Here is a 21176-nt window from a genome sequence, read left to right as displayed (position 1 = left end):
TGGCAGATTTCACCTTTTTGCAGAAGAGAAATAATGAATCTTATTTTTTACTAAAATAAATATATTAATTGAATTTTTAAAACACGATTGAATTAATTATTATGAGATATATTTATTACGGTAGACCAGAATCGAATCTTAATTGAGATAATATCTTTTCTGTAATAATTAACTATAATTTATTTATTTATATTTTTATAAATGATTAAGAAGTCGATCGTGTGTGATGAAATCTTACAATGAATTCATTAATTGAATAGACTATTATCCCCGGGGCCATGGTGCCGCGGTAGGACATTCAGGTTGTCACCCAGATATCCGCGGTTTGATCTTCAGATACGGCATATTTGTAGGAATTTTCCTCTAAATGGAGATCGCAATCAAAGAATGTTGGGTATCTGGTTGGCCGCTGCGTGTGCTTCCCGATTTATCCTGGTGGTCGGTGGAAAATTTTCATGGGGCCGGATCGATCACCCCCAAGAATTGAGTCAATGCGACTAACTGGGATTTATCATTAATTGAACAGACTATTAATACTAGGAGAATATAAAGGGGCTCTCCCTAAAAATAATCTTATTAAGTTGTAAGTGGTAACCATATAGTCCACACATGCATTTTGAAGACAAACTTTGCATCATGGTTAAATTGCATCCAACCACAAAGTTAGTCTATGAATGCATTCTTATTGTATACATAAATTTTAGAATTAATTTAAGCTTATTTAAGACTTAATTTTAATTACATATACATAAACTAATCATAAATCCTATCGATCAATAAAATGTATTTGATTATTATACTCCTTAATCATAACTACGAATCCCCAAAAGTCAATAATATATTAAATTCTTCCATGCTCATCATCTTTAGCTAGAGAAAAGATTGTGATTAAGATGTAGGACTTGAAGTGAAGGAATCAATGAGAGTTCCAATGGAATCCCATTGATGAACTTATTTGACTAGGAAGGACTTTTAATAATAACAATTCTGATCCGATTCAACTGTCACCAGACAATTCATTCTAATTAAAGTCAATAACCATTAGCACCATAGCATTCATTTCTTGCCTAACTGTTTCTATTGACTTGGAAAATTAAAAAAATTCTAATGATCAATTTAATTCACGATATTGATATATCTCATTCTAAGTCTTAACTCCCGCTCTCCCTTATATAATTTAGATAAAATTAACAGAAAAATTATGATACATGTAAGCCACCATTACCATTAATTTCTGGCTTAATTGTTTGTATTAAATTAGAAGACTTGTAAAATTCTAATAATTGATTCACAATTGTCACCATTATCATTAATTTCTTTTTTTATTGACTTGGAAAATAAAAATCTAATGATCGATTCACATTAGTCACGTATATCATTCTATTTTTTTTTAAAAAAAATAAAAGATAATCGATAAAGTGATGCCAACCAAAGTAGATATACTGTATAAAAATAATTGTAAAGAGTTAATAAACTAATTTAGAAAACCAATTAGACAAACAAAATTAAATAATTCATCAAACTAAATAAATAAATTTAAATACTTTCATAAACGACACTGATCTGATCTCAGCTTGTTCAATTAGTAGATCATTCAAACTTAAACACCACAAAACTTAGCGTTCGATTTAACTAGTTTATAGCCCTAAACAACACTGATCTGATCTCATATGATCGTCAATGTTTTCCCACATCAAATTTTAATGTTTATAGGAATGTAAACATAGTCGATTATATTCAATCAAAGTTGTTAGGCCTGAAATCTTTTAAAGAATAAGATTGAATGGTAGATTGATAAGTTCCTAATTAAGTTCAAATCTCAAGTACCTGTCGAATGGTGGCATTATAAAATCTTGATGGACCTTTTTCTGGAGCTCTGGACAACAATGTGAGAGAGCATGATACAAACAGTCGATGACAAAATATAGTTTCCTGATTTGGAAAAGTTGAGAGTTCATCATGAAGGATTATTAAACACAGGTAAACATTTTCTTTATTTAGCAAAATAATAAAATCATTGTAGGGAACCATCATCTGCTGCAGCTGCTTGAAATGCTCGCAGGAACACCTCAGGAGGCTGCCCGCCGCTGATCTTGTATTTTTCATTAATCTGATAGAAAAAGAATATCATTTTGTTAAAAAAAAAAACAAGTGAAAAGAGAGAATCCACAACATTGTAAAGGAAATAAGAAACATTTGTAGGATAATATAAATCACCACAAAGTGGGGAACTCCATTGATGCGCGAAGAGTACTTTTCAAGCTCTTCATTGACCTTTCAATGGCAGAGAAACAAGATAAAAGCAGATAAAGATTTTAAAAGCAAAGTTGGAAACAAGAATTTTGTTTTTGTAAGAACTAGTAACAACCTCGTCTATCCCTTTTGTCGGGTCTTGGAGGAATTCTGCTGCTCCTTCTATGCCAACCTTCTGAGCAGCATCCAAGAGAACTTTCCTGTATTTAGTTCAAGATTTCATAAGCCAGATTTCAAACAAAGACACGAAAATTTGACAGGATGAATTCGAATCGATCGGGGTAATCGTATATTTCTCCTAGCAGTAACTGTCATGATCTAGGTGATATCAACTACAAGCATGGTTAGAAATTTGGAAAAGTAATGAGTGTTTGCACTAAGGGAGAAATATCCACACTCATCTCAATGGTAAGAAACACTACAATTTCATTCCAAAATATGTACAAAACGAGCAATTCGGTATAAAAATATTTCAAACGATGTTGGAACTTCACTACTATTTTGTACTGGTAATGCAGAAGACCGGAAAGAATGTAGCACATGAATTACTTTTGATTGCTGATAACATCGATACTTGTGAAACAATACTCATCTGTGTATGAAACCTAATAGGAATATCTATAAAGGAGTCGTAGCTCTATGGAAATATTTTCATCTCAGTTAGGTCAACACCATTGGTACCAAAATGTAAAGCTCACTGAAATAAAGGTTGGTGAATCTACCTTAAATCCTTATACAGTAGGAATGACATCGACACATTCTTAGCTTAGACTTTACCTCATCTATGAAATATTCATTCTCTTCGGTTCATGTTTAAGCAACTCCATGATAATTATTCCTAATTAAGCTTGTTTTAAGATGCATAGTCAACAATAACAAAGCTATCAATCATAGGAATGAGATTTCTACAGGCATATGAAAAAAGTGAAAGAAAACATTACTATTTTCCAATAACTCAGAAGAATTCTTACTGATCTCCAATATACTTTCCCTGACAGAAGTAGTTGAGGAACAACTCCTCTACAAGAGCATTTTGTTTCTCATAACCTTGGCTTGCAGAAAATGTTATAAGCCTGTGACTGTCCAGTGTACTTCCCCTGAATCACCCATGAGTGTGTTAACATTCTTTACGCTTATGATTACAAGGTTTTATATGTTGTTCGCTTACGTTAACCCAGAGGTATCATACTCAAATCCAAGGCTATTAAATATCTGCAAAACAAACCTATATTATGCCTCAAGATATTTTCGATCAGTCAGGTATTAGACTAAAATTCAGAACATAACTACAAAAGGACCTTTGTCATCCTAGACATCATTGCCTCGTATTGTGAAGCTCCAAACTTCTGTTTATAGAAGTCTGTCTTGTTAATTCCTTCTTTGGGCGCATCAGGGTTGAGAAAAAATGGATGCCACCGAACCTGGAGGTGAATAAAAAGGATCATGGAAGGAAAAGGTTAATTGAAATGATAAGAAGATTTTTATCAACAAGAAGAGAAACCTCAAAGTTATATTGATCTTTTGCTGAATCTATTGCCTTTTGGAGGTTCTGTTTTCCAACAAAACACCAAGGGCAGACAGTGTCGGAACTAATATCAATACTGACAAGCTTCTTTTCACCTGTTGAATGTGCCATGGATCTGATAGAACTGTATGTTTAACAAAGTGATTAGAATAGAGATAACAGTTTCAAATTTTTACTCGAGGTAGGTAAATTAAAAGTGGATATTGATATATGTATGAAGAGTGAATTTGAAAACTAACTAATTTTTTAGCATTAACCAATTAGGACACAAAATTAAGTACTATGCATATTTCTTTCTTTATACTAGGTCTACATTTAATCCTAATGGAAACAATAGATTATTTGCAATAAGTATGAGAATAACAGCAAAAAAATATTGACAAAGGGTAAGAATCTCCCAGCATTATGATGTCAACATCAAACATTCTTCTCTTTATGAATTGCTAGTTGCTATATCCCTTTGGTAACAAAATAATGGATTATTGGTAGGTAAAGACAACAGAAGCAAAAAAAAAAAAAAAAAAAAAAAAAAGAGGCTCAAGTAGGAATCCACCAATACCATGGTGTCGTATCAAGATATGAAATTCTTTGTTTTACCACTTGTCTTTGCTAAATCCCTTCATTAACATTAAAGAGCCTCTCAGAAAAAGATTGTCAAGTTCCATTGCTCCACCTCAAGTTAGGGATTTAATGGTTATTTTGCTACCCAAAACAAGACAAGCAAGCACATCTTTCGAAATAAAAATGCACGCAACAACAAATCATGAAAGATATTTCTGCGCAAATAAAGATGTTGTTGGGTGCTTTCATTCTTGAAAAGTACACCAAAGCAAGTTATTGGAGATGGTGCAGGATTAAGAGAATATCATGTCAGATTTTAAATGGAAGGTATTCATGTTAGATACTGAAGCAAGAAACATCATAGGACAAAAAGATATATTCTTCAGTCCTGGAAGCAAAACAAGTTAAAATCCTATCTCCAGCTACTATGATTACATCAAGAACCAAAGCTATAAAATGATCAATTGAAATTTTCAGGCCTCATATAATTTAATTCTCCAAGACACGAATAGCAAGGTAACAAGAATTTAAGCAAATCCTACATCTGTACACATCATTTAATTTCACAGAAGTCAGTAACACAAGGTTGCAGAGTCTACAGAAGATAGTTCTTTCTTCTATCATTTACTCTTTTCTTTTGCTAAAAAGCTATAAGACAAACATATTATGCATGTTTATCTATCTCCTATACTTGGAGAAGAAAGAGACTTAACTTGAGGGTGGAAATTTCAAATCAACATCTATACAACCTTTACAATGTGTTCTACAAGTTCTTTGGAAAAGTGAAAATGCCTGAGTTTTGGTTCTCTCCAAAAGGGAGAACGTAAATCAAACATGTTAAACCTCTACAAAGCCTAGTATTTTGATTTGTTTAGCGTTTTTATCATTATCTTCTTGCGTTTTATTTTTGCAGCTTAGCATAATGCTTTCACACTGTGTAAACCTGTTCTGCATAGTTAGTTTCTGCAATATTTTAATTAATTAGTATTACTTTGCATTACACTGTAACATATCAAAAATATGCAAATTTCAGACTTTATAAGCGACCTGGAAATCCAAAAGCATACCTACAACTTCAATGTGCTAATTAACTGATACAGGTTGAGATATGCATGAAACAGAGGCATGGGTTGAGATTTCAATGAGGGCAGCAAAACAAATGATTTCTAAAGTTTCTGATTGATGAATTTACACATGAAGTTCGAAATTTTCATAAAAATAATCTTCACAACTTCCTATTTTTCATGTGTGATGGGGTCTCTCTGCTAGATCATCTACTTTTGCCAAACACAGTTACCTTATATTTTTCCTTGAGCAAGGCACTTGATCTCCAATAAAATGGAAAATTCAACACCAAGAAGCTAACTACCCCTTTCCACGGAAAGATATTGCAGAAAAGTTCGTTTTATAGATCCTAACAACCACCTTTTTACTTTCGAGCACCTGCTTATCAAGAAAGAACCTTTACACTTGATTTTGAGCTAACGATTCAGACCAAGATAGATTCATTGCTTCATCTTTCGATTTCTCTTCGGAAAAAAATTCGATGATTTTTTTTATAGTATGCATCCCTTAAATCGATATTTTCCCATCATAAATCCTCAATTTGTTCATCTTTCTGTTCCATAAATTCCTAGGTCCGGCAAAGAAACTTCGCACCGCAACCCTAAAGTAGAGAGGGGCCAAAAAAAATCCCCCTTTTCTCCTTTGGGCTTGCAGCAGAACTAAAATCAATTATACAGTGTAATAAACAACCCAAAAGAAAACTAAGAACAACGCAAAAATAGGTTCGATCAATCAATATTTGATCCTCCATAGATAAAGTAAATTACTCCAAGGAAAGATAATCGGAGCGAGGATGGCGATACCTGAGATAGCGAAGACGCCTCCACGCCACAACTTCGAGAGAGAGAGAGAGGGGGCGGTTGGTGGCTCCATTGCTGACTTCTTAACAACTGCCTTGTAGGCTCGATCGAGATCTCGATCGTCCATTCAAAGTATCGATTATGGCATTTTGAGAGATTCACGCCATTTTTTATTGATTTTTTGATTTACCAAATCACCGTTTTTTTTTCGTATTCTGTTTCTCGATAAAATTCTTTTCTTTTTTTTAATCTCAATCACAATCCTAAATGTGGACAAACTAATTTTAAAATCAACTTAAATAAAAAAAACTGTACTATTATAGTCAAACTCTTCAAGTAAAATAAAATAAAATCTGTCACCCAATATTTCTGAGATATAATTGAATTGATTACAATAAAATAAACTTACTAAATAATTATCATTTTTTAAGTTTGGTGCAAGAGGGATGATTTGGTAAAACAAAATAACCCAACCAAATTGGGTAAAAAAACAAGAGAAATGATATACAACATGAAACTAACATGACACACTCAACTGCATGACTATGGGTTCCATAAAGCATGGATGTGAGACTTACTGCATGCAGTGTGTCATGTTGATTTCAATCTACATTTTTTCATGCTGCATATCATTACTCAAAAAATAATAAATAAAGCATGATATGGCAGACTATTAATTTTAAGATGAGCAATAATACATTGAAAATTAATACAATATAAAAATGCAACATGACACACTATAGACCTGGGTCCCACATCCATGCAGTGGATCCCACATCTATGCAGTGTAGTATGTCATGTTGCATTTTCATGTTGTGTTTTTATGTAGTGTATCATTTCTCTTTTAAAATTCGACATATTACATTAAATCAAAAAGACAAGGAAAAAAGTTTCATACAATTAATATTTGATCTCGATCGAGTACTAGAATTAAATTGTGTGCCAACTGCTTAATTAATTAATCGCCACTAATTAACATTGATTAATTAGATAACATTTATTCACTAGATACACAAGAGGACACCCACAGCCAAATTTACTTGCAGCACAACTGTAAATAAAGAGGAGGGATCATGATCAGTACTGCAGTCACAGAGAATAAGCATTATTTTATCAAGTGCTGTGTAAATGCTTACAGGTTGACATGCATGCTACTCATTCAATGGTTAAGCATCCATGGTGGCAACCTGCTGTTAACCTGAGTCTCCCCGCCACCTTCTTCCATGGTTGCCCTCCCTTCATAATATCTGCATTTCATTCAAAAACATTGCCAGGTCCTTATACAGTTAGGGTTTTATTTGAAAGCAGTAATTTTGAGTGAGAAGTTGTTCTCAATGTTATATCAGTTCTCTGATTGAATACTGTAAATGGCAGCATATAGGTGAAGGCACTTACCCAATATTTAAGCTAGGGTTAGCATCAGGCATCAAGAAGGCTGGTGGGGAGGTGGTACTTGTCTGAGCTTGTTCCCAATGACCTTGCTGGGTGAGAGCCTTTGCCTTCTGCTTCTCCATGATCTTGTTCGAGTCAAATCAAATGAAATTCAATCGAAAAACTAAGCTGATGGTATCGAATAATACAATATCTGCACTTGGTGTTCATAATCTAATAGTTTATCAAAGAGTAGCAGAATTTCAGTCATTTGGGTGAAGGAGCTGGAGGATTACTAACCTGCTTCTCTAGGTTCTTGTTTTTCTCCAGCAGTGCCTTTCCCTAATCACGAAATGAAAAATGTCATGCACAGAGTTGAAATTTTTTTAACAAACTGTTGATGATCAGCACAGTTGGAAGATTTTCTTTAGCGAAGAAAACATGCAGCTTCACAAAAAGCTACCTTTTGCTAAATAGACCATCAGAATGTCTAACTTTCCCAGTTCGTGGAACCCTACCCTTACATCATGTTTGACTTCATGTGTATTCTCCTAAAAATTTGGAATTATAATTCGGACTGCTTGCTGTTGTTTGATTAATACATGCAAGCCATGAATGTTTGGCTACAGGTTATAGCTTTATAGTTGCCAAAAAAATTACAAATGCAGATATTCACTGGATCAATATCTATCCCAGAATCAGTGAATCAGTGAATGCATGTAATAGCTAAGGCATGACAACTCACTGAAACATGATGAAGAATTCTTTTAATTACCTTCCTCTGATGCTCTGCAATACTGTCAAGCATGACTTGATTCTGCACCATTAAAGAAAAATAATGAATAGCATCGACTTTATGATGGCCTAATTGGTTAGTAAACCTTTGTAATTAATGAGGTTTACCTTCCTTAACCGAATTTGCTTCAGAGAATTGTCCAGTTGATTTTCTAACTCCTGGAGATCTTTAAGGTCCAAGGAATCAAGTTGTTCTCCCATTAGATGCCTGAAGCAATTATTATCCTCAAGAAATCATTGGTTGTGATGAAAACTATAGCTGTAACTATCTTGTGTCTACCTTTTCCTTTCACTTAAAGCTTCCACCTTAGCCTTAAGTTCTTCATATTCTTGATACCGGTTCCCTGTAAACACAACATCAATAGAGGCTCGACTAAAGCAACTGATCATTTGGTAGTAAAAATACTAAAATGTATTTTTTTTATAAAAAAATCCTAATAAAAACTCTCCTACCTCACATTTTTTATTCCTCATCAACGCACATTTTCATTTTTCAATATTCTCATCACAAGCTCTTAGTTCCATTATCATACTCTCATTCTCATTTTCTTCTACAACATGAACAACAGCAATTCCCTTATCATACTCTCATTCTCATTTTCTCCTGCAATATGAACAACAAATTCTAAGGTTGTCGGTCAACTCCAAGGACAAGACGTGTTGGGTAGTGATCATCATGGATGGGTAGCATTGAAGCTTCCTCATTAAAACTTTTATGGAACAAAATAAAATTGCACTTATTCTTACTTTGCAAAGTTTAATTAGATATAAAATTGTATTGACATTTAATACTTAGACCACCAACTAACTTTTTTAAGTTTTGTACTGAATATTGGATGGACAATAATTTTTTACTACTAATAATAATGATTAGTCGTAGAAGTTTAGAATGCAACTACTGGTAATATTTAATCATGTAGTATATACTCATAGTACACTATAAGTAATACAAAAAATTCATTACATGAAATAATGATGTCATTATATTGTCATTAAAATTAAATTTTAATTTTTTTATTGACTGTTATATTCGTTATATATGCTTGTCATGTTTCAAAATTGTTTTCTTGGTTTAAAAATAATTAATGAATGTGTACATAATTATATATAGTCCAAATAGAAAAAAAAGGAAAAACATTATTGTGACATAAAAAGTTATTTTTTATGGTTAAAATATATTGTCTTTGATGATTTGAAAAGTATTTTCCAGTGGTTTTTATGGTTATAGAAATTAAAATTTTAACATAATTATTATGACATGAAGAAAAAGATAAAATTCTCTATAATATAAAACATATATGAAACCCTCCCTATTTAATGTTGAAAGATTGACTATAGTATAAAGATCTTACCCTTTATTCATCTCAGAAAATCTATAATCTTTTGAAATAATTATGTTTTACTATACTGGTAATTACAAGTGAGAGAGATTGATTTACAAGATCAAGAGAGTGATTGGGCTTGAGATGATAGGAACACAAGTCATGAGAGTAGGGAGGAGGTCATGAGAGTTGCGAAGACGGGTGGGGTAAAGGGAAAGATTAGCTTATGAGCTAGATTGAAGGGACTGTTAAAAAAAATACAAATGAAAAAGAGATGGATCGAAGAAGATTCTATTGTGAAAGGGAGTTTAGTCCCATATTGGGAATGAGGGGCTTGATAGTTCATTTATATTGAATCACAACTATATTGAAGTTGTGAACATGTATGGGAAGAGGTTCTCTCTCACGTACAGATCTACAGGGTGTAAAGCTAGGATTCAGATTCCACTGAATCGAGGAGACTCGTGTTTGAGCATGACCTACACACATCGAATGTCGGGCCGATTAAGACAAAATTTATCCAAGCGGAATCAACCTTCATTTTGTCACTCAAATCCATTTTATTACTTGCTCAATTGTATAATGGATGCAGCCACCTTCGTCATTCCTCTCATTCTTTCTGTCTATTGAGTAGTCTACTCAGCAACTCTTTTGGTGATAGCATAGTTAGAGGGAATGAATTTGTTTTAAGAAAACTATGTCAAACACAGACCTCAACGTCGCCGAGTGCACTCAGCGAGTTCGATCCTCAGTGAGCTCTCTACAATCGGCTCTCGACACTCAGCGAGTTCAACACTTGGCACTCGACGGCGAGCTCAGCACTCGGTCACTTGGTGAGCTCGGTATTCGACGAGCTCGACACTCAGTCAACTCGATACTCGACAACTCGCACTTGGCCAAGTCGGACAGCTCGACACTCAGTGAGCTTGGTACTCGACAACTCAGCACTTGGCCAAGTCAGATTCGGCCAGCTTGGCACTCGACAGGTCAACTCATCTCAGCTCGATCATACAAGACAACTCAACTCAGCTCAGCTCAACCATACAAGACAACTCAGTCATCCTAAACAACTCATTCTTCCCTGTATGACAGCTTGATATTATTAGCTCAAGTCTGTTAGTGTGTGCATCTATTTGCCAAGACACTCTTATGAATTTGTGGATAATTATTTCATAAAGGTAAGTAGTTATCGTTAATCATTTACTTTTTTGTACGTATGTGATTAATGATAAAGTCCTACGGATTAATGGTTATATTAATTTGCAAACAGTCTTTGATCGGATAAATATCTAGAAGGGGCATAGATATCTAGATCAACGTTGAATATGACTAGGTCGAGATAGACCGAGGGATGGATATTCAAGTTGTACTTGGAGGTGCCTTAAGTTTAGAGGTACATTGGACACAACCCGCTTGAGAGGAAATCACATATTAAACATCATTATCATTCCTCTTATGAACGAGTGTAATTGATCTTTTGACTTGAGATATTTATTTATTCTATGTGTGGAGTCATGTACTTTGATGTCATTAAAAATAGTTTTTAATTGGATTATGATTCATACGGTTGTTGGGTGTATGACAAAGAGTAGAGAAAATAGTGTTGAGTTAATATAAGATTCATCACTCTCTTAGTTAAGGAGTTAACATCCTGGTCGTTTGATAGAGATATTAGTGATTTGAAATCCATGATCATGGGGAAATGGTTTATCATTCAAGAGGAGTCTATTATATCTTGAAAATCAAGTAAAATAATTAATTGGTGATGATGCATAGTGCACCGAATTAATTACGATGTAGTCTAGATGAAGAGATTGAATTACACAGTAATTCATTCATGGTGATTTACAATTTATGACTAATATTTTATCACGTTGGATGACTAAAAACTGTTGCTGGACAGTTACCTAGTCTGTGTATGGATTTATACTGTTTTCGTGTATAAAACCTAGAGGGTTGCATGCATAACACATAGACATGAACAATATCTGTAATTGATTATTTTAGTGGACATTAAAATTAATTAATTTATTATTTTTGAATAAGAATTAATTGGATTATTAATTAATTCTGAAATATTAGAAACTAAAACGAATCAAGATTAAATATGGTTTTATTTGATCCAAAGAAAAAAAAATTTGGATAGCCACAATCATGATGATTCTTGGAGAATTAATGAAAAGTCGTAACTCTTCATCTTCTTAGAGATTTATTAGAGTCCAAAAACTTTTCATCTTCCTTATATTAATGGAGGCTCTTCATCTTCCTTATATTAATGGAGGCTTTCATCTTTTGCATTAATAGAGGCTCTTTATCTTTCTCTTGGAGGCTATAAATAGCCATCCTTGAAGATGAGAAAGAGAAGAAGAATAAGAATATATAACTCTCTTTCTTCCCTTTCTTCCATCGAAAGAGATCCATAGTGCTTCCAAAAGATTTTATCTATCCAAAAGGCTAACACTTAGCGAATCATGTCTAGTTCGTGATCTAGTGCGCGTGGATACTACTAGAAGAGTCACACGTGAAGCTCTCATTTGTTTGTAATATTGTTCACGATCGTCAAGAAGTACGAGGTATATATGTTCTTCATTTTATGTCATTTTATTTAAAACTATATGTACTATGAAGATCCATGTTATTTATATATACATATTCCGCTGCGCTTCTAAACCAACAAAATCATCCAATGTGGTGGGAACGACAAACCATGTGGCAGGTCAGGACTTGAATTAATTAGGACTTGATCAATACAAATCTCAATCAACCCAATTCAAGATAAAGCTTAAGTCAAGTCACCCTGGTTCTTCCAAGTTCAACCCCAATCGGTCCTGCACCGATCCAGCTTGTGATACCATCAGTATCTTGTTGGCTCCAGGTAGCAGGATGCACCTTCGTGACCCCATCTTGGGTTGTCTGAATCAGTCTAAGTTGGTCTGAGTTGATCCCAGACTTGCTTGTTAAGCCGTCGAGTTGTTGAGTCATTAGGTTGAGCCTTTTGGGTCATCTAAGCTCTTTTAGTCAAGGTTAGTGGACCACAAGCAGAGATGAGTCATGATTCTCACTTTTTCATGATCTCTTTCTCACCTCCCCATGATCCCTCACACTAAAAAAATGTCAGGTATATGCTCCACGCAAGGGTCTCTCTCTCTATCTCTCTCTCTGTACCTTTTCTATTTTCATTCTACTATTGAGGCGCCATGATGACAAGCATCGGAGGTCTCATCAGGGCAACTCTAGGCGAACCCTCTTATGTGCATTTTTCTTCGCAAATTCGACCACATTGGATGAAGAAAGCCTCTTCAACAATCTCAAAAGATTCGTTAATGATCTTGAATGAGGCGGCAAATCTTTGTCGCATCAATCATGTTGTCACTTTGCATGGGATGTATTTACTTCTAGATGGCATAAGTGAAGGATAGTTGATAAGGCATTAAGTTTTTGTATTCATGTTAATGTAATGTTTGAGAGGAGTTTAAAAGTGAGAAAGTGGACTTATGAGCACCATAACACCTTAATAATACTTTGAGAATGTTAATATTATGGTCAACTAAACTCTAAAACTTCGTACCGACATATGAAGTTAAGGGAAATAAGTTTCTTAATTTATTATAAAAGTAAGAATTTCTTCCATTTTTCTTATTAGCTAACAATTGCTATTAATATTGTAATAAATCAATATTGTAATATTAATAATAATCAAAATAAAATAATATTATATCATTGTCATTTTAAAATAGCAATAAATTAATAATATAATATATGTATTGATACTAGGAAACAATAATTGAGTATTGGCTAGTTATTAACTAACATTTATATATATATATATATATATATATATATATATATATATATATATATATATATATATATATATATATATATATATATATATATAGATTTGATATACTGCGCGACGAAAAAAACGCGACCCCGTGCGCGATCGATCCACGCCGTCCATGCCCGATCGCGATCAACCGCAGCCGTCGATTGCACAGTATTTCTTCTCGGACGTTCGCCGCTTCCCGGCGTCCGTTCATCACCGTCCGACCACCGATTGCCGCCGGACCGGACCCGTTGAAACCGCAACTCACCGGCGGTCCGGCGGGTGCCGGATTCCGGCCCCGATCGGCCAAAATCCAGCCGAATTCCGGCCGAAATCGGCCAACAGACACTGTTGGCCGATTTCGCTCGAATTCGGCCGGAGTTGGCCCCGATTCGGCCGGAATCCGGCCGGATTCCGGCGAAATCGGCCACCAACGCGTCTGCTGTGTTTCGGCCGGAGAAGAGGCCGGAATCCGGTGCCGATGTGTGCGCCGTCGAGTTGCGCTTCCAACGAGCCCGGGATGGTGGCCGGCGGTGACCGGACGGCGAAGAACGACGACGATGAACGCGGGGAGGTCGGACGGTCGCGTACGAGAGTCGAGTTTTTTTCGTCGCGCGGGATATCAGACCTATATATATATATATATATATATATATATATATATATATATATATATATATATATATAGAAAAGTATACCAAAATTGAATAATCAAATTTATAGATACAAAGTGACAACATTTTGCATTAGGTAAAATGATTACATCCTAATTAGTTAGGGCTAATACAATTCAATTATAATGTTATTGATGATAAATATTATTAATAATATTAATTTGGTAAGATTATGTAAATGAGTATTAGAATTGTTATTACAGTTATATACATATATATGTATATTTATAATTCTCTTGGTGTGCCCAAAACACACTAGTATTTTCCTAATCTTCATTCTTATTCCACTATCATAAACCCTAAACCCTTGCTTATCTATCTCCTCTCTCTCCACCATCATTAAAATCCTAATTAAAAATAAAAACTCTAGTTTTCTCCACCATAATAAACCCTATCTTTTAGAGTGTCTTATCTTCTATTAAATTTTATATTCCCTAAACTTATTAGTTATGTTGTCAAATTCGTCATATTCTTCCTTTTAATTACTCTTTAAAAAAATTGAAAGTCAAAGGTTGCCTTAAATTCATAAAGGAAAAGGGATGAATGCTCATGGTTATTTTTACTATCACAGCTATATATTACCTTTGTTTTCTAACTTAATCACCTTCACCTACAAAGCAAATGTCACCTTACAAGATCCACATCAGATAGCCTTGACTTTGACATTATTGAAGTTCCTAAGTCATAATGTCTTCCTTTATGGTTGAAGCAAAAATAGAAGGTCTTTAAACTAGGCATGTTAGAAACAACAAAACTATATTGGTAAAGAGAGCCATAGTGCAAGTTTGAAGTATAAGTACATTATATGTATAAATGAGCATGATAAATGAAAGCAACTTATAGGTATGTAAATTTCTACTAATGCATTAATAGGTAGAGGAGATTTTGTTAACCTCGCTTTCAGGTTCTGTTGGCACAAGTGTCTTGTGTGCATAGCAATATTGTCTATAACGTTCGAGAATTTTTTCCATGCTGCAATAATAAAATGTTTAGCAACACTTGTGCATTTTGCTAGCGGAAATACTATTAAATCTAAAATTTTCAAGAACACATTTGAACATAAATTCATGGTAGTAATAGATAGTTGAAGCAAATCAATAGCATAGTGCCTATATATTAATCCATCAAATTTGTAAACAATTGGCATACAAGTATTTAAGGTTAAAATATTCCTACAAAGGTTTCATATTTATCCATATTAACTATTTTACGAATTATTTTTTTATTACTGAAACTATATTTTATGTATTCAAGTTTACTTCTAGTTATCTCAAACTTTGAAATTCTATATTAAACTTCTATTCATAATTCATTCTTCAAATTTAATTCAATTATACACTCATCAATTAATACATTATTATGTACAAATAATGTACAAAATGATTATTTGATTTTCTAACTAATTAATATGAAAATAATAAAAACTCGGAGCAAAACTTTGTTGTAAACTTAAAGTTATAGAAAAATAAACGATGTATCACTAGAAATAATCAACCTAAGGTTTGCACTTTGTTCAGCATTCTTCAGATTCTATTTACCTTATCATTACATATATTTTTCAATCGCAACATGATTTACTTCATTTTTTTAAACAAACTATTCTTCTATTATTTATAAACTGTTATTTAATATAAGTGCAATATAAGATCTTAAGGATCCTTTTCAAATGGCACAATTCATGAGGTAATTATGTCAGGATTGAACATCTTCATTCATATCAATATCATATTTTTTGAGCTTATCTCTACTAGTAAGAAGAGACATGATTTAGCTTACAAAAAGTGAATGGTATTCTTCTTCTTTTTTTCAGAAGGCAAGACCACTGAGTGAAGAACAGAAACAGCAATATCAGAGTGGTACTGAGAAGTCGCTGCCATTTACAAGAAGTTGAAAACCACGAAAAATTGAGTGTATTTATTGAACTGAAATGATGATATATAGACCCTTTTCCTGGCTTCTCCAGCGAGACACGCAATGGCTGAAGTTGAACTAATATGTCAGTAAGGGCCATGAACTCGTGCACTAAGCCAGTTTATGCTAAAGACTAGGAAGCGTAAAGAGAAAATAAATAGATGATAAACGATTGTCCAAGAAGAGAACGCAGATATGTCAGTAAGGTAAAAGAAGACCAAATGAAAAGGAAGACTTGAACACCACCCTTGAAAATAATAATCGATTTCCTTCAGATATCATGAATGAATATGAAGAGAAAGGGAAGTCTAAGTTTCAAATTTTATAGTTAACTTGCCTAGTAAATTGCAACCCTAGATTTAGTTACAAGGCAGAGAACTGATCTTGGAGCATGGGGAGAGGATGAAATAGTTGGGAAAAAAATTAAAAAAAATGTGTGCGTGTCTAAAATAGGAATGGTCAAGAACCCTTTTTGAGTGGACAGCGAATTATACCTCCCTTCTTTTAAACAAACCCTAAAGCTTGTAGCTTCTTTTAGCTAGAGGATAAACACAGAAACAAAGTCTTTAATATCTCAATAAAGTACCATTTTTGTACGGTGCAAGAGATCTGAGGAAATAAAATATAGAAAAGAGAGTACTCCTCAGATACTTCACAGATAAAACAGTAGAAAACAAGCAGCTAGCTGTGATGATCATGCGAAGATCTCCGAAAATCCAAGACAGAGAGGCGCCAAATTAAAGCAAAGGAAGTCAGAGCGGCCGCATCGATCGCACCTGTAGTCCGTGGAGTACTCGAAGAGCTTGCCCTTAGCGGAGAAGACGATGAGGGCGACCTCGGCGTCGCAGAGGATGGAGATCTCGTGCGCCTTCTTGAGCATCCCTGTTCGCCGCTTGGAAAACGTCACCTGCCGGTTGGTGCTGTTCTCGATCCGCTTCAACTGAACCCTTCCCCTCCCCATCCTAATTCGCCGGCCCCCCCGCCTCAACTCTCAGCTCAGCCACCCAGCGGCGGATCGAGGGAGCGAAGGCACCAGTACGCCGTTGGAGCGGAAGCAGCGTCGGCGCGGGTTTTGTAGAACAAAACAAGGGCATTAATCAATGCCATCGCACTGGATTGTTGCGCTGTCAAGCGGCGATTGGCGGAGAGAGAGGGAGGGAGGGAGAAACACTCGCACACATCGTACGGGTCGAAAAAGTAAAATATCGATTATCCAAACTTTTACCCTTTTTTATCTCCCGCATCTCTCTCTATTTAACGCAGATGGGACCCACATACGGCGCCGAACAATAATGACACTGAGATTTACATAAATATTTTTTCTCTTTTTTTAGTAATTTATTTATTTATTTATTTATTTATAGCAATGTGAAACAGCATCTGCAATTGTGCATAATCTAGTCATGAGCTTAAATAGCAACTGAACTTAGACCTAGCAATTTTTAGTATTTTTTATCCTTTTTTTTTTTTATAACCTAAGACTGCTTCTAAAAGTAAATAAATCTGAAACATAATTTATATTTATAATTTATGATTTTTATTTTTAAGATATTTATTTCATTTAAGATTCAAGATATTTATTTTCTTGATAATGTTTCTTTGCCAAAGTGATATGTTGAAGAAGTGAAATTTCATTGTAATTGATTAAAAGAGGCATTTAAAATCATGATTTTTTAAAAAAGACATACTTAATTTTTAAATTTTTTAAAAAGCGTATTTATTTTTTTATTTTATTCCTTCAGTCAACGTATTGATTTTAAAGAATAACACCACTGTAAAATATCACTATTGTGATGTTGATTTTTAAAAATCAATATTATTTTTTGATATTATATAAATCTTAAATCAGTATGGTGTTGTATTTTGAAAATCAATATCACAATTACCTAGCTGTAGTTGACATTTAAGTTAACACAAATTAATCTCTTTTATAGATAATTTTAATTAAAAATATTTAAAATATTATACTATATTTTATATATTTTAAAAAATTAATTTTACACCATTAGTACATAGTAAATATATAATTATTATATATTATTTAATTAGATTGATTATTCATTTATGACATGATTAATAAGATAACATGCTTCACATGGATATTCAACATCTTAATGACCAATTGAAAAAATATATTATATTTGAAGAAAAAAATCTAAAAATTATGTTATATTAATCCATCAACTAATTAATCTAAATTGCTACCTATATCTTAATTACCTTTTCTTATCTTCTTTAATTAATTTCCTTTTTCTCATCTTCAATGCATGGATTATTTTCCAATTAAGCTAGAGCGAGCATATACACTAACTTCATGTCGAACATTAAGCTCGATCGATCGGAAAAGAAGAGATATAGACACAAAATAATATCATAAAATGGCATAACTCTTGCACATGCAAAAGGTGGAATCCGTCACTGCGGCCCTACACGGTCGAAATTACGACTATATGTGAGGAGGTAAATCGAAAAGCTGCAATTGGCCATGACAAGGAGGGCATTGTCTCAGCTTCGCCGATATTCGACCTTTGCTCATTTTAGCAACTCTGATCCATCATAACCAACTCAGTTATATCTCGGAAGTAACTCTTGCACGTACAAAGAACCCTAAAGTGATGGAGTGGATACAACTTTAGCATTAATTAATTCTCATTAGACCTCAAATTCGCATCTATGATCTCCTTGTCCTTTAAAAGAGTAAATCGAGTGGATAACTTTAGTGTGATTGCTAATTATTCTTCTTCCATATCATTCCTTGGTAATGATCAATGGTTTGTGTCGATAGTTGAGGGGCGATCGTTTACTTTTCTTCTTTCTATGGATCCAAATATAGAATGTGTTGGAAACATGAATGGAAGGAGTTGGATGAAAGGAAGAGACTCCATTTGTGAATGGACTTTGGTGAGCATTGAGGCTATATATATGATTGATTTATAATGTATCATATAAGTATTGATGTTGTGAACATATACATGGGGAGATGCTCTCTCTCACGTGTAAACCTGCAGGGTGGAATTGGAAATCCAGGATCTGTCAAAGGTGACTCGTGTGCGAACATGATTTGCGTGCGTTAAATGCGAGAGCCTTGACTTCTGGTTTTCTGACTCGACACTCAGACAACAACCCACTCGAACTCTGGAGTACTTTTCGAACATTTGACGTTTCCTTTCCAGACTTTGCATCCCTTTTCTGACTTGGTACTCTCTAACTCGGCACTCGGAGCTAGGGAGCACTCGGTACTCGATGACTCCGCCAAGTCATACTCGACAGTCGAGTGATTTGGTCTCCGAACTTGGCAATTGGGCACTCAACTACCTGACTCAGGCTCAACACTCAATTTTTTACTCTGACTCAGGAGTGCTCGACAGTCAATTAGTAGAGTCTTAACAACTCGGTCTAATTAGACTAGACTGACAATTTGAGGTTATCATCTTAATTCATCTCAACAAATAAGTTTCAGTTGAATAATCCATTCTTTCGCAAGAAATAAACATACAAACAAAACTTTTCACACCGGTAACTTTCTTCAAATTTTTAAATATGCCCTCTCAAATAAACAGGGCATTAATGGAGGGACGGACCACACTTAAGCCCCAAATTAGTTGAAAAAAAAATGAAACGACGACGTTTATTTAAGACACAAAGCATTAAAGAAGACATTCTTATGTTTGATCCAACTCGACGTTTGAATCAGAGCATTATTTTTAGTAGCTTCTGTGTTGACTTAGTTCTTGCTCTTTGGTTCTGGCATCTCCTTTCTTTATCTTTTCCAAAGCCCTTTATTTGCCACTATTCAATATGTTACCCAACTTTCTAGCTGTGGCATTCAATTCAGACCTGATTCGACAGGGATTTAGGGTTTAGGGATGGATTGATGAGGGACGGAGAGTTCAAATAGATCAGTGGCACTTCACACTTGTGGAAAGGACAAGTCGACGATGAGGAAACGGTTGGCTACCGAACTGGAATTAAGATGACCTCGAGACCATTGATGTCTCACTAAAAAGAAGATTAGAAGGATCTCTAATTCAGAGAGGAGAGTAACAAATAGATGAGCAACCTAAAATCACGTACCTTTCGACATTGATGTCATTACTTTGTATAGGAGAAGAAAATCTAAAAAAATTATCGATGTGTCTTATCTCAAGTGGTAAACATGGAGATATGTGTTGTTTGAGTTTTCTTAGTAACATGTAATTATTGATTGAAATGTTGTTTCAATAATAGGCTTTTATCAACATAGTAGTACCGTATCTCCAAAAAATCCCTTAGGGGGTTTTCTATTAAAAAATTTATCCAATACAGTTTTAAAAGTATATCCTCCTCCGTCGTGACCAAACAATTTTTCGATTTACCTCCTCATAAATGATCGTGGGCCCGCTAGAATGGAAGATTCCATTCATTTGGGTGATCGGTCGATCATCGCTCGACACTCGAATGTTCGACCACTTAACTTTCGGGATGCTCAGCTACTCACCCTTGACAGTTGGTACTCAGGCGCTTGGCAACACTTAACCGCTCGGCCACTCGACTCCCGAGGTGCTCGAGTCTTTGTTGTTTGAGCGCTCAGGTCTGGAATGTTAGATCCGATGGAATCCATATATATCTCCACAACAGTACGATATTTATTGTCCACTTTGAGCCCACGCGACTCCTTATTAGGAACTCCCACCACATGGACCCGTTCTGATACCACTGTTAGATCCGATGGAATCCATATATATCTCCACAACAGTACGATATTGTCCAGCACACGCCCTCATGGTTTTGTTTTTGAGTTTTACTCAAAAGACCTCGTATTAATAAGATATTTTTCATCTTATAATCCCAGGATCTTTTTCATATATTTCCAATGTGGGACTTTGATTGTATTCCAACATGGAATGCTCGGGCGCTCAAAGGCTTCGGCGCTTGAGAGTTTGACACTCAAATAGGCTCCGGCAACCCTTCGACGCACACAACTCACTCAGGCAGCAGTTCGGACTATCGGAACTCAGGCTCAGCAGCTCCGGTTCAAATCGACACAGTCGATGACATGATTAATTTGAGATCGAGTCACGTGGGTGAATTCTG

The 21176-nt window shown here is 34.7% G+C and overlaps 2 protein-coding genes across 2 annotated transcripts; both read right to left on the bottom strand.

The window, feature by feature from the left end:
* Positions 1 to 1915: 1915 nt before the first annotated feature.
* Positions 1916 to 6254, bottom strand: LOC141846464 (uncharacterized). Its single transcript, XM_074734510.1, has 8 exons — positions 6208 to 6254; positions 3755 to 3902; positions 3552 to 3674; positions 3422 to 3465; positions 3225 to 3350; positions 2369 to 2453; positions 2218 to 2274; positions 1916 to 2110 (listed from the first exon to the last, which is right to left on the bottom strand). The coding sequence occupies exons 2-8, from the start codon at positions 3887 to 3889 to the stop codon at positions 2015 to 2017; spliced, it is 666 nt and encodes a 221-aa protein (XP_074590611.1). The 5' UTR covers positions 3890 to 3902; positions 6208 to 6254; the 3' UTR covers positions 1916 to 2014.
* A 1109-nt stretch (positions 6255 to 7363) lies between these two features.
* LOC141845902 (protein VERNALIZATION 1-like) lies at positions 7364 to 17064 on the bottom strand. Its single transcript, XM_074733904.1, has 6 exons — positions 16880 to 17064; positions 8479 to 8578; positions 8351 to 8392; positions 7876 to 7917; positions 7600 to 7721; positions 7364 to 7451 (listed from the first exon to the last, which is right to left on the bottom strand). The coding sequence occupies exons 1-6, from the start codon at positions 17062 to 17064 to the stop codon at positions 7364 to 7366; spliced, it is 579 nt and encodes a 192-aa protein (XP_074590005.1).
* Between the last annotated feature and the right edge of the window lie 4112 nt (positions 17065 to 21176).

This window comes from Curcuma longa, chromosome 15 (assembly GCF_044706935.1).
Source record: "Curcuma longa cultivar G26 ecotype Majalengka, Jawa Barat chromosome 15, ITB_CL_G26_1.1, whole genome shotgun sequence".
NCBI classification, from domain to species: Eukaryota; Viridiplantae; Streptophyta; class Magnoliopsida; order Zingiberales; family Zingiberaceae; genus Curcuma; species Curcuma longa.
Note: the sequence above shows the minus strand (reverse complement) of the source record. Positions and strands in the feature narration are given on the sequence as shown.

Excerpts from the sequence above, each read along its gene's own strand:
- LOC141846464 (XM_074734510.1), bottom strand. The coding sequence starts at position 3,889 with ATGGCACATTCAACAGGTGAAAAGAAGCTTGTCAGTATTGATATTAGT. Across the intron at positions 2,275-2,368 it reads CGACAAAAGGGATAGACGAG|GTCAATGAAGAGCTTGAAAA; the intron begins GTTGTTACTAGT and ends TGCCATTGAAAG. Across the intron at positions 2,111-2,217 it reads ATGGAGTTCCCCACTTTGTG|ATTAATGAAAAATACAAGAT; the intron begins GTGATTTATATT and ends TTTTTCTATCAG.
- LOC141845902 (XM_074733904.1), bottom strand. The coding sequence starts at position 17,064 with ATGGGGAGGGGAAGGGTTCAGTTGAAGCGGATCGAGAACAGCACCAAC. Across the intron at positions 8,393-8,478 it reads AGCAAATTCGGTTAAGGAAG|AATCAAGTCATGCTTGACAG; the intron begins GTAAACCTCATT and ends TTAATGGTGCAG. Across the intron at positions 7,452-7,599 it reads AACCCTAGCTTAAATATTGG|ATATTATGAAGGGAGGGCAA; the intron begins GTAAGTGCCTTC and ends AATGAAATGCAG.